Genomic DNA, 16,438 nt, shown 5'->3' with positions numbered 1-16,438 from the left:
CGTACGCTAACTAATTAAAATAATTACTACGGCTTAGCCTTCATGGCCACACATTTTGTGTTACATAGCATCTGCTTACCCTTAATATGCGCATAAGAATAACTGTAGTTTTACTAACCTGGATCTTACTATTCCGCCAACAGATCTTGTGTTTGCCTTCCACTGATTGTGCAGAAGAGTCTTCAGATTAAAACCTACATGACTACAGTTCATCCGTTTAAACCTACCTGCTAACAGTTCATCAGTTTTTAAAAGAGTAACAACAGTGTCATCAATCTGGTTTCCAATTTTCTTGTTTGTCCTAGAGGTTCACAGAAAAATAACAGCAGTTTAAACTACCTGACTTGACTCGTTCCGCAAAGAATGACTGCGGTGTACTCTACCTGACTCCACCTCTTCCGGTGACGTATTTTTTGCTTGTCCTTCAGATGCGCAACCAGCTGGTTACCCCACGGCAGTCGCCAAACCAACCGACCCCCGTAGGGCGTGTCGATAATGTAGGGCGGCGGGATCTTCATGTTGACGGAACTGAAACACGAGACGTGCATATCTTGTTAAAGTTGGCATGTATATAGTGTAATAGGCAACTACGGTTATTGAAAATAGGTGCTTATGGTAATGGTAGTTTGTGTAGTAACAATGGTCGGCATCTAAGTCAACATGACTTTTGACTTTTGAGTGGTGGTGCTTTTCTGTGGTCATCCGGAATGTATATTTGTGTTATTGATTGTGCTTTTGTTTTAGCTGTTTGCAAGAAGGTTAATATTTGTGTTTTAAAATCGGTGTGAAGGGTACTATAATCACTGTACCACACTCATTCCGCATCCGAGCCGAGACAGAGTGCGCGGCGAGGAAGAGTATACTTTACATAGCAGTTTTGACTTATGAAAATAGTCCACTGCGTGTTATGTTCAAATCGTGTAACACAGCTCTCCTAAACGATCACAAAGGCAGGTCAGTCAATAGATGCATTCTTGAAGACGCTATGAACTCTGAATTACACACAGTGCAAAATACACAATGCACAACAGTTGATGCTATTAATTAGCAACCTTAATAACAACCGATTCCTTATCAGATCAAAGGGCAAAAACGGAAAAACTCAATACCCTTCTACTAAGTGATCAATAGAACCATTGTTTATCTATGTAAAGCAAAAACAAATATAATTGTAAAGAAAAATGTTTTATTGTCATATGCATATCAATTTATTTCATTATTGTTCCATAATGATAAGAAACACGCTGTTTATTGTGACAAATCGTGAAAATCGGAAATTATTTATCCATATTCGCTTAAACTCAACAGAAACAACAAAAAGGTTTGTTTTGATCATTAAAGACTTTATTGTGTTTGATACGTGTTTAAATAATACTTATATTACTATTAACACCAGCTTTTCACATCGATGACCAACTTCGTCCGGGGAAGACATAATGGACTATCGATAAACGTTGATAACACAGCATAACACTTTAAAGATGAGGAAACATGTTAACTGAAATAGTTAAGTGAGATGATAGGACGGAAATCATTTAATAAATAACCACAATTGTTTGCCATACTCGGTCAGTCGGTATGGGAATCGTCCTTGAGGCTACTGAAATTTGCCAGTTTTTCATAAATAACACAGTTTGACTTCGAATTTCTATTCAAAAGTATTGTGCTTAGATGCCCCATTTATAATAAGCACTAAGCTTTTTAAAGTCTCGCGTCATGCGAAAATGGTTCCTATAACATATGCAGCAAGCAGACTGCGCAAGTATGCAGACTGGGCTTGAGCTACGCTAGCCGAAGCGCCACAAGACCCATTGACGCGGCTCTAAAAGTGTGATTTTAATGTTCGAAAGAATACTGTGTGTTAATCAAATTTTAAAATACCATATATTTCGATGGTGAGCAAATAAACTCATAGTTAGCTATGTGAGGACACACATGATGTAATCTCCCGTAGTATATTGTTTATTTACGAACAGGTACGTGTAGTTTGAATAAACGTGCAGTTAATAACACTAATTTCATGAGGTGAATACGCGACTTACAAGTAACAAAAAGCAATTACAATTTAAACCTTTTTTTAAATTAAATTATTTAAAAACGTATTTTTTTCTAACTTTATTTCAAAGTCAGGATGTTATATGTTTGCGTTTCCAATCTCCAGGGGGTTATATATAATCCACTGTTAAGAGATAGCATGATGTATGTATCGTAATATAAAACGGTAATTAATACAGTACATTAAAGACAATGTCGGACATTATCATCAAACCTTTTATCTGTAAACAATTGTTCCTTTTGAAAAGTTATAGCAAATGCTGAGCCATTGAATGCTTTGGACGAGTAAGTAATGAAAACAATTGCCTTTTACCAAATTTAGGCGGTCGCAATTTAGTTCCAGTATATGTATTTCATCATGTCCGTTTATAAAACTGATTAACACCGTTTTTCTATAGCAACGTGATCATTGTTGCTGCTTTAAGGCCCTCCGTACGCATCTACCGGATTTACCAATCACTACACATGCACGCAATTTAAAACTCGTGTTTTGATAATAGCGCGAAATTGTGTCTGTCGCATGAAAAGCGTGCGTGTTGCAACATACCAGGTGCCGAAACTAAATTAAGACGTGCAACTCAGCACATGAATAATTTTTTTAATGAAACATTTATATCGGAATTAATGTGCACTATGAGAAATATTGACCCATTGAAATTATAGACAAATACGTCAATTTACGACTTATACATTGCATTTGGTGGTACATTCGTTAAAAAATGGTGAAGGAAGGGTGGGGTGAGAAGAGGAGTTAACGTAATTGTCAATACATGATATGACTTACAAGAAATGGAAATAAATTAAATGAAGTATTTTATTTTAGGCTAAAAATATTAAATACTTTTTTTAATGTGGTTTGTCTTTAGAATATAATACAAGACTCGTTGATATCAATACTTGTATTATTATAATTATGTTTTCCTTCATTCTTTGTAAGACTCACGCAAGCAGGCAGGTACACTCATGCATAGAGCAAATAAGCTTATGATTTGGGTCGTCAACGTGAGCGAAACACTCTTATTATATACCGTGTACTAATCATTTGACAAATTTAGGTTAAACTCACCTGATTGCGTCATCAATTGTCTTCATCAGTTGTTTCACGTAATCATTGACTCTTGACTCTCCGTCTTCGTAATTAAACGCGTCATCAAAGAAAATGTGAGCTGAAAACGCGTGAATAGATTATAAACTGTAACATTCACCTGAATTCCCTTAAACACAATGACTTGGTTGTTCTTATCATACTAATTGACATATGGACAAGAAGTCAACCCGAATAGTAGGTATATCCGGACATCTGTGTTTCTGTTTCAAGCAATTACTTGGTGTCTTAAGAGAAACATACAACATAGCCGACATTTTTATGTAGTTTATCTAATAGAATGTTTACAAACTAAGACTCGCCCCGATAACGAGTTCATTAATTAATAATGAGAAAATCCTACCCTCAAATTCGTAATAATCCGGATCCCAAATATTGAAATAAAGCTGAACATTCCTCCGCTCGCCTTGGTCAGCATCCAGGCTTCCAAAAAAAACAACAACAACAACGTATTAAATTGTCAAGGCCTTTAATTAAATAAAAATGCAATGCATGGTAAAAAAGTTTGATCATATTGCTAGATCAATTTCTTATATACCCATTAAAGACAATTTCTACATCGTTGTTTCTTTCAAAAACAGCGTATTATGAACTACATGGTGTAAAAACGGAATATGAGATAAGACGACGAAGTGATTTATTGAATTGTCTGTAACAAAGAAATTATGTAGCTGCGACCTACCTAGTTTTTTTGCCACAATGGAATGCATGGACAAGCAGTTTTGCGAGATAATACATTTTTATGATTTTGCAAGTTGTTAATAGAAAATAACAGTAGCTTTTACAAGGGGGATGGAATGGGTTGGCTATACAGGACCCGCAGTCCGAATCAAACTGGCCCCGAATGCTCAGTCGCTTGAATATTAACCGTCCACAAAAAATGTCGATCCGCTACCAATTGGTCAAATCGGTGACATATTTTTGAATAACTGATCACGTCAAAATATCGACCTGACCCCATTGATTGAACTTAACAAAAATAAAATAAACACGAAACGTATAACCGATAGATAGACTTCAAGATCTGGGTCATCTCGTTCTCGGTCTCGTGCCACATGGTTGCGCATAGGTAAATAAAGGGTGTGTCATCTTTTCGCAGAGGGCTCTGAGAGTCTTTCCCTAGGAACCCGTTCTCCGGGGTTTCTAATAAAGACATGTCCAACTGGTTGATCTGTGAAATGAATTAAACAACACTTGTAAATGATGCAATTGTTTACCTAATAAAGATTTAAATAAAAAAAAACGTCGAAAGAAAGTCTACTATATGTATATCATGATTTTTTACTACGTGTTGACCCAATTGATTTTTTTCATTCCGTTTCTTGCTATTGAACATTACCTATAAATTTCCTATGTCGACATATCTGAAATTAAAACAATAATAGTGTAACCCCACTCTACCGCGACGCTATAAAAGCAAGCTCAAATAGCAAGGCAGTATAGGTTATCCCTATACCGAATTTTACTACACACACCTACCCACACAATTTTAAAATTCTTCGACGAATTTTTACTACTGCCATCACCTATGTGGGACGTCGGAAAAACCACAACCATAAGTTGGATTTCTGTGGGTGTTTACGTTGGGCGCACATATAACTCCGTTATAAAAATCCTTAATCATAATAAGGATTGAACCCGAGACCTTTCGGTTCAAAATCAGGCAGGCACTCTACCGCTAGCTCATACAGCAAGGCAGTGTAAGTTCTCCTTGTACCGAACTCTGATACATAACCAATCTTACACATAGATAATTGAGTATATGAAAATGATCTTATACGTTTCTGATTTGAATACCTTGACGTCGATCGCCTTAGTGTCCCACTCTTTCCGTCTATTAAGGAGCATCGACTGGTCCAATAGAACACCGCAGTACATCGGCTGAACGAATATTCTTTACCAAAAGAATAAAATTGTCCTTATATTCACTAAATATCGACGCTGACCAATTGTTAACACATTTTTCATAATTAAACGGGAATTATATTGTGTTCTTAAAAATATTTGGGCATTGCAACTGCTGTTCACATCGATACAAAGCTACAGAGATTCTACAGTTTAGGATACGCAACGAGATTCATATCAACCTGAATAATATCGGCCCATAGAACCCAATTGACAGTATACATGTTTTAAAATATATTCAAGTTGTACTATTTTTTTGATGATCAAGTACATCACGGTAGTGTTAATCAAAATTAAAACCAATGCAAAGCCGTATAATTACCGATCTTTATGTTTCATGCGCTCCTTCGTCTGCCGCCAAATGTAAGAAGTCACCAATATAATTGTCATATATCCCATTATGCTCGCCATGATCATTGACCAATCGTAGGCGAGTCCATCCGTCCATTTTGGAAAAGGCAGGTAACAACCTGTGGTCATGGATAGCTCCTAGTATAGTAAATTTTAAATTACTTACTTATAGTTTCAAGTAAATTTATTTTAAGCACTGTTCATGCCTAACATGATAATATAAGCAAACACTTACATTAAAAAGCATCGGTAGACACATTAATGACGAGGAAACAAATAATAAAGCAAACGTTTTTTTTTCATTTAAATTGAGAGCATATTTACAAGTTAGGCGATACATACGAACAATAGGGGAAAGCAGACGATATTTAAATGTATAAAGAAACAATTACGAAAACCATATTATACATAACAGTTGTTTCCATACTTTCTTAACGTACATACCTAGTTTCATGAATGTACTGTTATTATGATAATCGATGGAAATCAGCGATTTTAATTATATTTTATTTGGTCTCGTGCAATTGTGTGCTATCGATCAAACGTGTTTTTATATTCGTAAGGGCATAACATCCAAGGCAAAATATAATTAATGGCAAATATTATTAGTGAAGTTTCATTAAAAGCACATTCTTTGGTTCGATTCTATTGCATGCAAACTTTTAGTTTCGACAGGTAACCTGCTATTTCTTGTATAATGTGTTGTCGAAATTTATATGGAGTTTAAACAAAGTAAGATTCGAACCCAAGTGTATCTTGAAACAGTCTTTAATTATTACATTTACTATAATTATTTATATTTAAGTATCAATCATTAATACATATATCTGTTTCATACTTTGAATGAGCCAGGTGAAATAAGAAAATTCATGAGATCGCCAAATATGCATCATTTCGCACTAAACAAAACTAATTTGTATACACTCTGTCAAGTCAAACTTAGTATTTTCTGTTGCATGTATACTTATAAATAAAATTTGATAATATGATAATTTAAAATACAGTGGATGGACTAATGAAGACCAAAGAGCAATACTTCTAGTTTCAATTTCAATAAGGAGGGACTTCACTCCAGTTTCTCCGTATGTAATACGTGATGCCGCACTGGACATCATCCTTAATATGATTGTCGAAATCTTCTACTTAACTTTTTGTAATACATAATAACGTCCAATCACCAACATTCACAACTTTACAAATGAATAGGTTTAATGTTCAATAGATCAATGTTCGCTTACAAATGAATTGGTTTAATTTTCAATAGATCAATGTTCGCTTACAAATGAATAGGTTTAATGTTCAATAGATCAATGTTCGCTTACAAATGAATTGGTTTAATGTTCAATAGATCAATGTTCGCTTACAAATGAATAGGTTTAATGTTCAATAGATCAATGTTCGTACCTATTTTTAAAGCAAGATTTCAGCATTTATACATAGCTTCTGTTGCATGTTCGGCCAGATTCTTTGTCTTTCGGGAAAAAGGCACTATTGAATAAAATACCGAGGTATATATCATTAAAAACAATTTCAAGGGAATGATCTTTACAGTAAAATTCATGTATAACTGATCTCCCATTTCTAAAAATAGCAATTTTGGTCTGTTCCGTGTTAACAGTAAGTTTCATATGTCAAAATATTATGGCACACTTTTTAACGATTGTAAAGAGCGTTTGCTGACTCTTCTACGATACAAGTGTCGTCAGCGTACAACAAAGTAAACGGTTGAACGTTGTCATTTGACTGAGTATAGAAGTTTAATCCATCGAAATGTCTGATATTTTCTAAATGTCAATACAGATCATAAAACACAAATTAAAATAGTAATATGGTAATATTTTTTCCTTGCCTCACTCAAACTGAACATGACAAATAGTTTGATATTTCGCCATTACACATGATCCATTTTTTAGGGTTATTGTATATATTTGTTTTACAATATTAAAGAACTTCCCGCTTATAGGGTACTTGCCTAAATAATACGAAAATAATGACCTACTTATCGTATCAAATGCAGCTTTTAAATCGAAAATGGACAACATAATTATGTTTAATGAGTTCTGTTAAGCGCGCATAAGAGGCACATTTGTCAGCTGTTGAAAGATGTTTATGGAAAATAATATCTTCTAAATCATGTTGTGAATTTAATTCCTTAAGGTACATTTTACTATAACGATGTGATATAATTATATTGTTCTAACTGTTTCCAAGCAAATTCTTCGTTTGCGCTAACCTTTGCACCATGTAACGGTTTCATCGCTTCTCTAACAATTAAGGTGCAAATGTACTAAATTATTGCTACTATTGACATTGTATTATTAATCCTTTATTATTAATCCTTCGTCCTGTTAGCACAATATAACTGCCCCATCACTACTGCGTGAATGTTTTTGCTTTATTATCAACTCTTGAGCATAGCTGTATTATTGATAGGTGTTATCACTCATAACCGCAATACGCAAATTATAAGCTCATTTGATTGCACTGTTGGCTGTATGTGAAATATGGGATCTTCATGTCGATCGCATAGTTACCACGCTCTTATATGATACTAGCAATTATCTTTGATCAGTGCATAAAACGGGTCATCGTTCATTGTACCTACGTATACGTGGACTCTTTCAAATTATAACACAATCCGGGATATGTCATGTATCACAACATCTGATTATTAGGCGAGTTGACATCTCGCGAGATCAAGCCAGTCATAATGTTAGTTTCCATCATATCCTATTATACGGATACCGTTGTAAGAGATGTTACAATGTAATTTATGAAAACTCTTTTGGAACTAAACTTATCCCTAGGTACACATAAGATTGTACTGATAAATGGTCTTGAGCCACATATTCGCACGACGGCAGAAGATTTGAGGCCACTATTTATGGCAGTATATATGCTAGGTCATTTTTATTTGCATCTCGTGAACATTGCCGCAAAATAGTTTTCACGGAGTTTCAAATAACTAAAAAAACATCAGGCTAACTCACGTTTCGCGAGAACCCGGCGGCCATGATTGTAATCAAGATGGGCGTGGCCAGAACGAGAGGCAGCGAGAAACTCGGGATCTGAGTGAGGATCTTGTTGGCTGCGACACAGCACCTGCATTTAAAAAAACTATTATAAAACGGCCAACTTTCGATCAACTTATCTTGCTTTTCCTTAATTTCAATATCTTCAACTCTTTTATAATTGTATAGGTATTTCTCCTTTCAAAAATGCATGAAAAGAAAATCCATCACTCCCGAATGCAGCAAAGTCATCACAAAATACATAGCTACGTCAGTAACATATCGAGAAAAATGGACTACGGAAAAATACACAATGATTGTGTTGAATGTATCCTGAATAAAATACAAGTCGCACAATATGACCTTACTCGGGAATACAACGTACTACATTCGCCTTTCATACGGCATTGTTCGCTACTTAAATGCTTTAACATTGCTAATCACAATAAGTCGGTTACAGCAATTCTATTTTAACTCTGTTATTTCTCTTTTCGTCCTGGAAATCATGGAGGCTTTGAGCGCATTAGGGATTATAGTTTGTCTTTCGATGTATTTTATATGTTTTGGCTTGAAGTGAGTTAGATTTTTAAAATGATTGAAAAGTGAAAAAGAAACATTTTATTAGTAAAGGTAACCGTATAAGAAACTAATTCAGTGATGTGACGTATGTGTTTGCACCTCAACGTAACATAACCTGGTCATCATTTTGATTGACCGTTTTGGTTCCGCAATAAATACGAGTAAGCGTGTATGATTTTTCATCTCTAGAGATTATGTTGTAAATATTCTTAAAGCTTTTTTGAACGTGCTCATTGAAACACCTATGTTTTTTTGGAATTCTATAAAAGTATGGTATAGTTTTTGGTAAACCTTTAACAATCTCAATACGCATTGCATAAATTAAAGAATTTTCCAATATGTCAAATTTTGATAGCATTCTTTTTTTTGCTGCATATATCTATGGGGTGACTAAAACAAACATAGTTATGTCTTTTGGTGGATGGCAGTGAGTTGCTAAAACATTTTACAATCAACAAGCCTGTGTTCTTAAAAATGTGGATGGCCTTTTATTAGAATAAAACGCCCGTAAACCAGGGGTGTTTCTCAATTGTTTTCAAAATAAATTAATGAACTCCATTGTTTGAGAATATTGATGACGTCAATGCAGATGTATAACTAGAAAACGTAATGCCGAATTTAATTGTCATCATACAATATTATTACAATTAATTATGAAACTGTTGCAAAAGCCGTTTGTTTACAATAACAGTGATATTTTTATGTGCATCGCGAGGACAACAATGTTGTGAGTGACTCTACACTTATTTGTTTTACACACGTGATTAAAAAAAGCTAAAACAATATTTTAAATTCAGCCTGGAGTAAATAAAAGTTAAGTGTGGACACCACAATGTAGGGTCGGTGGAGTTAGTGGAAACAAACAAGTTTGTATGCCTTAACGCACTAGGCTATTTTATCCATCTCTTTACGTTTATATCAATTTGAAGTATATCGATTACTAGTAGTTGATAGAGTTCAGAATTATTTCGGTAAATACAATTCAGTGTATTGTTTATCATTTAACAATAACGCTCTACCGAGATACAATATGTCTGTGGTTCATTGAATTCAAATTTCAATTGGAAATTAACTCTAATATTTGTATGACTATTGCAAAAGTATAATCATGTGCATGGTGTTGTTTCAAACAACGATAAATGCGTGCTTATGATGATATCTGATCGTATTATTGTTCAACTCCTGGACAAACCAAACCTTATTCTGTCGTCCAAATTATGCAGAGTTGTGTCGTTCTAAACTCACGAATATATAATTTGCGTGTTTTAACAAAACACAACAGGTGTAGTTGTTTTTTTCAACAAATCTCGTTTGAATGTGTATTAAAAATATTACGCACTTATTGAAATGCTAAAATATTATAGCAATAACTATTTATACTGATACTTAAACTACAAATATTTCGTCATTTATAATTTGATTAATCAGTTACGCTTTTTATTTGATTATTCAATGAATATTTAGCGCTGATGCCAACCACTATCCAATGGTATTGTTCAATATGTCTGTTAACATGAATGGACGGCTCATGAAGGCTCTGTCCATTACAAATATTCATGATCATGTTAATGGACTACTATACTAAAATTCTCAATAGAATTGTCATGATTTAATGTACAACTGTCCATGATTTTTACAACTTGCGCAGTTTTAAACGTGTGATCAGATGCGCGACAGTGCAAGTGTGAAGCTTATAAATGTTTTCGTATGGGCATAATGAATAACGAACACAGTAATCAGATTCTAAATAATATAACGGCCACCTGCCTGTAGCACGCATAGCTAGACACTATATTCACGGCGGCGACCTGCAGCGGTAGGTACGTCGGACACTCGCCATACACGTCGTTCTCGACAAACAACGTCTTTCCAAACGTCCCCGACACCAGCGTCGCGTTGAGTCTGGCGCCATAGAGAGTTTCGATGCAGCTTTTTCCGTTGACACATTCGATGCTGTAGATGATAGTAACCACGGCAATCGTGACGACGATTTTCCACGTGTACACGATCAAATAGACCTTGGTATTGCATTTGTGGAGTTTGCGCTTTATGTTTTTTAAGCCGATGGACTCATCGTCTCCCTGGAAGACATGTGTGATTGCCGTATGCATCCTTCGTGACGGTTAAGTCCTTGCGTTTGGACTGTTTGTTTTAAATAGTGTAGAAAATAATAAAAATCAAGAAAGTCTAGAAGGAGAGCATTTCTTGTTCTTATCCACAGCCTCAATAACAGAATACCCATTAAAACATAAAAGATAATAGCTGGGATAACCGCCTTGGCATGTTCAATGAAAAAAATGGCGGTTTTAACCAGTTTGATTGCGAGCTGAACCTTACACATGTCCCGTAAATACATGTATCTGCAAACCAAACCCGCGTCTAAAACTTTGACGTCGCATATAAAAGCGCTTGGTTTGATTACACATACAACAATAATCTAATTGTCAACGATACTTATTCGTTAAATATATTGAGAATACAATTGGTATTGCTTAGACACCAAACGACCATTATTTCACACATTTCATTCGCACCAACGCTTAACTCACCTTTGGTACAAAATTCGCCCACCATGTGATGGACACAAAAATTGGAGCGAGTATGAACAATATGAGTAGGCCGGGGTTATGCTTCTCCCACGCCTCCTCCATCCTATGAACGTACACTGCCCAGAACGCTATGGATAAAACGCTGGTGACCATGGCAACCAATGAAACCACGCGGCGCACGAGTTTCCATTTCGAGTTGTCTGATTCGCTTTGTGAACTTTCTGAAATGGGCAAGGTTTGAAATGTGGATTTGTTTTCAGTGATTGGGGCGGGGGGTAAACATAACCTAATCTATCTTCCTAGCCCGAGGAATTAGCAACAGACGTACTATGATATGATAATATTTACGGTAGTACAACAAATGATATAATGATGAAAACGTATTAAAAACACTACCATTCTGCATAAACGCAAAAAACAAACATTGACTCGAAACGACTTATAAAAATTAGAGATTTGTTGAACTTGTATAGCTTCACAAAAATGTTGTTCAGATAGTCCCTTACTTAAACTTATTTTAGCAAAAAATATTTGTATATATAAGGAATATACACAACTAACAATGTGTTCTTTTGTGCTCGAAATATTATCGTCCAAGTGCCCTAAATTTTACTACAAATATATAATATATGAGAAAAAGTGATTGTTTATCCCTTGCAACAATGTTAATGAATTCTGAAGTATGATTGACACAAACAAAAACTTTACCTGGATATACGAGATTAAGTATGGCGGGAATAAGAGCTGTGCTCAAGCAAAAAGCGGAACCGGAAACCGGGTCTAGATTTGGCAGCAGGCCAAACAGGAAGAGACTAAGGCCGACTGAGTGCACAGTCTCCGTCACGAGCATCTAAAGGAAGATGCATTCAAAAAAAAAAGAATTATAATATCAGCTGATACAAATAATAAGTCCATGTAAAGCCGTATATTAAAAGTCAACATGGTTAAGAAATAATTTGTATGGCTTAATCTTGCACATAATGACGCAATTGAAAACTACATCCCGTTAAAAATGTATGAGCAATGGTATATCCGACGGAGACAAGTTCTAAAGACGCAATCCCCTTACGACAAAATAACCCAAAGCAAATATTTGACAGCGATTGGCGAAATTCTTTAAAAAGAGTGTCTATCGCCCTTAAACGCCTAAAACAATTTCAATTAAAAAAACACAAAATAGTCATGATGGCCATAAAGCAATAACATGAAAGGTACACCATTTTGTCTAATAGTGACCTAGTCTTTATTTATTTAAGCAGATCAAAGATGAGGCATCTAAAATGTGTATAAGAATGTTCTAAGATAGTGCATTGTTTCTTCGTTTTTAACCCATCAAACCACAATAAACTATCGGCTTAAATATTGTCACGACATAGATATTGATATTGTTTCATCAAAATTAAAACACAACTCTAGCTTACAATATCGTTGCCATGTGACTTCGTTTACATCCCATGGACTTGAATTCAAACTTGGCCTTGACGCGGTTAAGGTGAAATTATGTCATAGATTTATCCAGGTAGAATTATAAATGTGGCTTCTGTAGTGGTTAAATATATTTTCTTCGATTTCACCCGGTGACCATATTTTTACCAAACAACATCTAAAATGAAACAAGGCTAATGTATTTGTTAAGATTAACATTCCGAGCAGTATTATAAAAACTGAGTATTTTAGATTTTCTTCAAGGTTTAAAGATTTGTTCTTAATGTCTTCAACATTTTTTCGAAGATGTGGCAGTTTTCTCAAGGTTTTTCCCCACTCAAATAAGCAGGTTGTTTATATATGGTCGAGTTAATTATTCTGAGCATGTTTAGTCAAGAATGTTTCATAACTGAATTGTGACATGTTACCACTCTTATTGTTGATAACGCAAGACATATGACGACGGACATAGGTTGACCAAAATACGTTATCTTGATCGGTAATGATGTACGCTAGAATACTATAGATTTTATAGATCAACGTTTACCAAAAACAAAGGCTTGATTTCTATCGGACGTTTTTTCTTGAAGGTGATTCGCCATAGGCATGAGATAATAGTGAAGACATAGGGAGCCAGGAGAATCAAAACCAGGGACCAGATGTACCAGATCGAAGTTTCTGAAATACAAACGAAGGCGGTTGTATTCACATAACAAATCTTAACTAATCGCAATATCTGAAATATAAACACAGGTCGTGTATTTTAGTGTAGCTGTATTTTTTTGACAATACTTACCTAAGGGGGTTGTCTTCGTATGATAACTATTAGCTTATCACCGTGTTTGAAATACAATCGGTGAGACATGTATACCAATGAAAGTTTGGTTCGTTCAAGATATTCACAGTGTCTGAAATACAAACGACGGTGGATGTATTTTTTATGACAGATCTTAATGTTTTAGCAATATGCAATGTCTGCAATACAAACGACGGTAGTTGTATTTGTATGACAGATCTTTATGTTTTACCAATTAGCATTGTCTGAAATATAAAGGACGGGGAAGAATGGATGAAAATCTTAACATCTTGGCTTATTGTATTTCCTGAAAATACGTTCACGAAAGGCATTATTGGGGATTACAGTATAACAAACACAAGCATAAAATTTAGTACAGATATTTACTTATTACGAGTATTAACATAGTATTCCATAAAAAGTCTTAACGTATGTTCATTTAAGATACCATTGATGAGAGCTTTCTAACCAAGAACACATCTTAACAAGAGTAAACATTGACACACTTTTCCTGGGTAATCTGGTGTACCAATACATAGTGCAGTCACTTAGCCAGTAACTAACTAATGACCCACTGCAGTCAGAAGAAGAGGAGAATGACCGCAGAATTATGTTCGATTGAACTATCTTTACAGGTTTAATATGACAATGCTGTGGAAATTATCCGCGCTTTTTGGATTTGTACTGCAACGATCCACCAACTAAGCTGTATAGTTATATTATTTAAACCTGTTAACACCATCGTTACCATGTCAGATAACAATTCGACACCCAACCTACCTGTGGTTTGGTATCGGAAGTGCCCGTTTACCGTTTTCAGGCTCGAGTTCTGAAGAGCTATTGGCGGGAAAATGTTGGAGACGACAAGGAACAGCGTCCCCTTAGAGATGACGGCGGTTCCGAGCACTAAGACGAACAGGACGCCGGCGAAAACGACCTTGGTTACCTTGAAAGTCATCTTCCAGAAGTCAAGGTCACTTGACGTCACGTTATCCTGTGATGTCTCCCTGAAGACGTCCCATATGTTGGATTCTCTGATAGGAAAATTATAAAATATAAATCTTTTATTGGAATCAATAATGGGGAAACTATAATTAATCTAATGAGCGTTAGTCATACTTTGGAATTTTGAATAACACATTTGCAGTGCCACTGTCTACCATCGGTTATGACATTTTCACATGACTCGCCCTTAACGCATTGGTTTCGAAACCAAGTGGTCGCTGGTTTGAATCCCCACAGAGTGCTTACCATACTTCGCACCAGACATGAGATCACATACAATTATAATTTTATCTTATAATTACTCCTGTATAAATGCAGTATCCGAATCTTTTACTTATCTTTCCGGTTAGCGCAGTGGTTTGTACATTTGCGTTTTATATAGGCGATTCGGGTTCGATTCCCGTTCCAGACAGCATGTGAGTTTGGGTTGTGGTCACCATACCGAACAGTTGAGGTTTCCTCCGGGTCCTCCGGCTTTTCCCCACAACACCAAAATTTAAAAACGTTTCAGTAACAACGAAATAGCTGGAAATTGCAGTTATAATTCAAAACACGCCCCATATTTCGTGAGTCTTGGAAGTGTATTAGGTAGCAGCGATGGGGCCCACTCCGGGCCCACACATAATGTAGCCTCTGGCTCGGAAAGGACCTCATAACCTTAGAAATACACACACACTATAACTAAGATATTTGTTGCATGGAATTAGATCGGGTTTATTCTGGTGAAGGTCGTGATTAAAAGTCGGGTAATGCTGTGTTGATTATTGTAATTGTTCTTGTTTATTTAAGTAATAGTTGTAAGGTTTGTTAGATTTTTAGCGCTATTTTTTCCCACTTTAAAAAAAATATTCGGATAAATGACAAGTACCCGACACAATTACCGTATTTTCTGTGTCGTTGTTGTTGTCGTTTTAGGTCTTAGCCTAACATCGGCTATTCCCGTGCTTTCGGAGTCATGTGATGTCTTCTGAATCGTCTCGTTCGTCGGAACCTCGCTTCTGCATATGTTGTACTCTTTGTCTGCCGGATCCTTTTGGTAAGCCTCGTTTGTGTATTGCTGACTCATGTCCTATTTATTCTTTGAATTAAAACTATGATAATTAACAGCACAGCTTATAGAAACGGTCATAATGTTTGCTGTGTTATACTTAAAATAATCGTCATATTTATCTCAAATGAAGGTTAAAATCAACACAAAATAACTTGCCCTTACGGCTACAGAAAATTGATCAGTTGTTTGACTGAAATTCGTCTCTGAACCATTGAAGAAGGCCAGCTATCCTAAAGCGTGAAATAATAAACGCAATCAAAGCTTTATACTCAGCCACATTATAGAATTTGGAAAGGATTGTGTCATGAAATATTGCTTGTTATTGCTAAAAAACGAAAAATGTTGACAGTCTTTTCCATTGAATGTATAGACTTAGCTAAAAAAAAGTGAAAAACTAGTATTATTTTTTTCAAAGTCTGATGCATTGCAAAATGGACGAGTGCGGTTACAATAAAATAATATTTCATTTTAGGATTTGTATGTGCGAAAAATCCGACGAACGTCTAATTAATTAGCTGTGACCTTATTGGTGTGTGAACAACACTGAATATATAGAGGAGATTTAGTGGATTGACGATTGTAATTCACTCGTGATCATAGAAAATA

The 16,438-nt window shown here is 35.4% G+C and overlaps 1 protein-coding gene across 7 annotated transcripts in view; it reads right to left on the bottom strand.

Annotated features, from left to right (window-relative positions):
• The window catches only part of LOC127834549 (chitin synthase chs-2-like), a 50,918-nt gene that overhangs the window by 16,065 nt on the left and 18,415 nt on the right, over positions 1 to 16,438 (bottom strand). For 4 of the 7 annotated variants that reach the window (XM_052360530.1, XM_052360533.1, XM_052360532.1 and 1 more), the window contains exons 2-14: positions 15,663 to 15,859; positions 14,557 to 14,810; positions 13,528 to 13,658; positions 12,264 to 12,405; positions 11,556 to 11,776; positions 10,774 to 11,087; positions 8,407 to 8,518; positions 5,388 to 5,554; positions 4,958 to 5,054; positions 4,165 to 4,331; positions 3,504 to 3,583; positions 3,122 to 3,221; positions 384 to 528 (exon numbers count right to left, since the gene is read on the bottom strand). In XM_052360530.1, the coding sequence (XP_052216490.1) occupies positions 384 to 528; positions 3,122 to 3,221; positions 3,504 to 3,583; positions 4,165 to 4,331; positions 4,958 to 5,054; positions 5,388 to 5,554; positions 8,407 to 8,518; positions 10,774 to 11,087; positions 11,556 to 11,776; positions 12,264 to 12,405; positions 13,528 to 13,658; positions 14,557 to 14,810; positions 15,663 to 15,847 (2,115 nt within the window). In that variant the 5' untranslated portion in view covers positions 15,848 to 15,859. Of the gene's footprint in view, positions 1 to 383; positions 529 to 3,121; positions 3,222 to 3,503; positions 3,584 to 4,164; positions 4,332 to 4,957; positions 5,055 to 5,387; positions 5,555 to 8,406; positions 8,519 to 10,773; positions 11,088 to 11,555; positions 11,777 to 12,263; positions 12,406 to 12,976; positions 13,159 to 13,527; positions 13,659 to 13,776; positions 13,889 to 14,556; positions 14,811 to 15,662; positions 15,860 to 16,438 lie in introns of those variants that run through there. The other 3 variants (XM_052360535.1, XM_052360534.1, XM_052360536.1) reach the window with 3 other exon arrangements.

Source organism: Dreissena polymorpha, chromosome 6 (assembly GCF_020536995.1).
Source record: "Dreissena polymorpha isolate Duluth1 chromosome 6, UMN_Dpol_1.0, whole genome shotgun sequence".
NCBI lineage: Eukaryota > Metazoa > Mollusca > Bivalvia > Myida > Dreissenidae > Dreissena > Dreissena polymorpha.
This window is presented reverse-complemented; position numbering and strand designations above follow the sequence as displayed.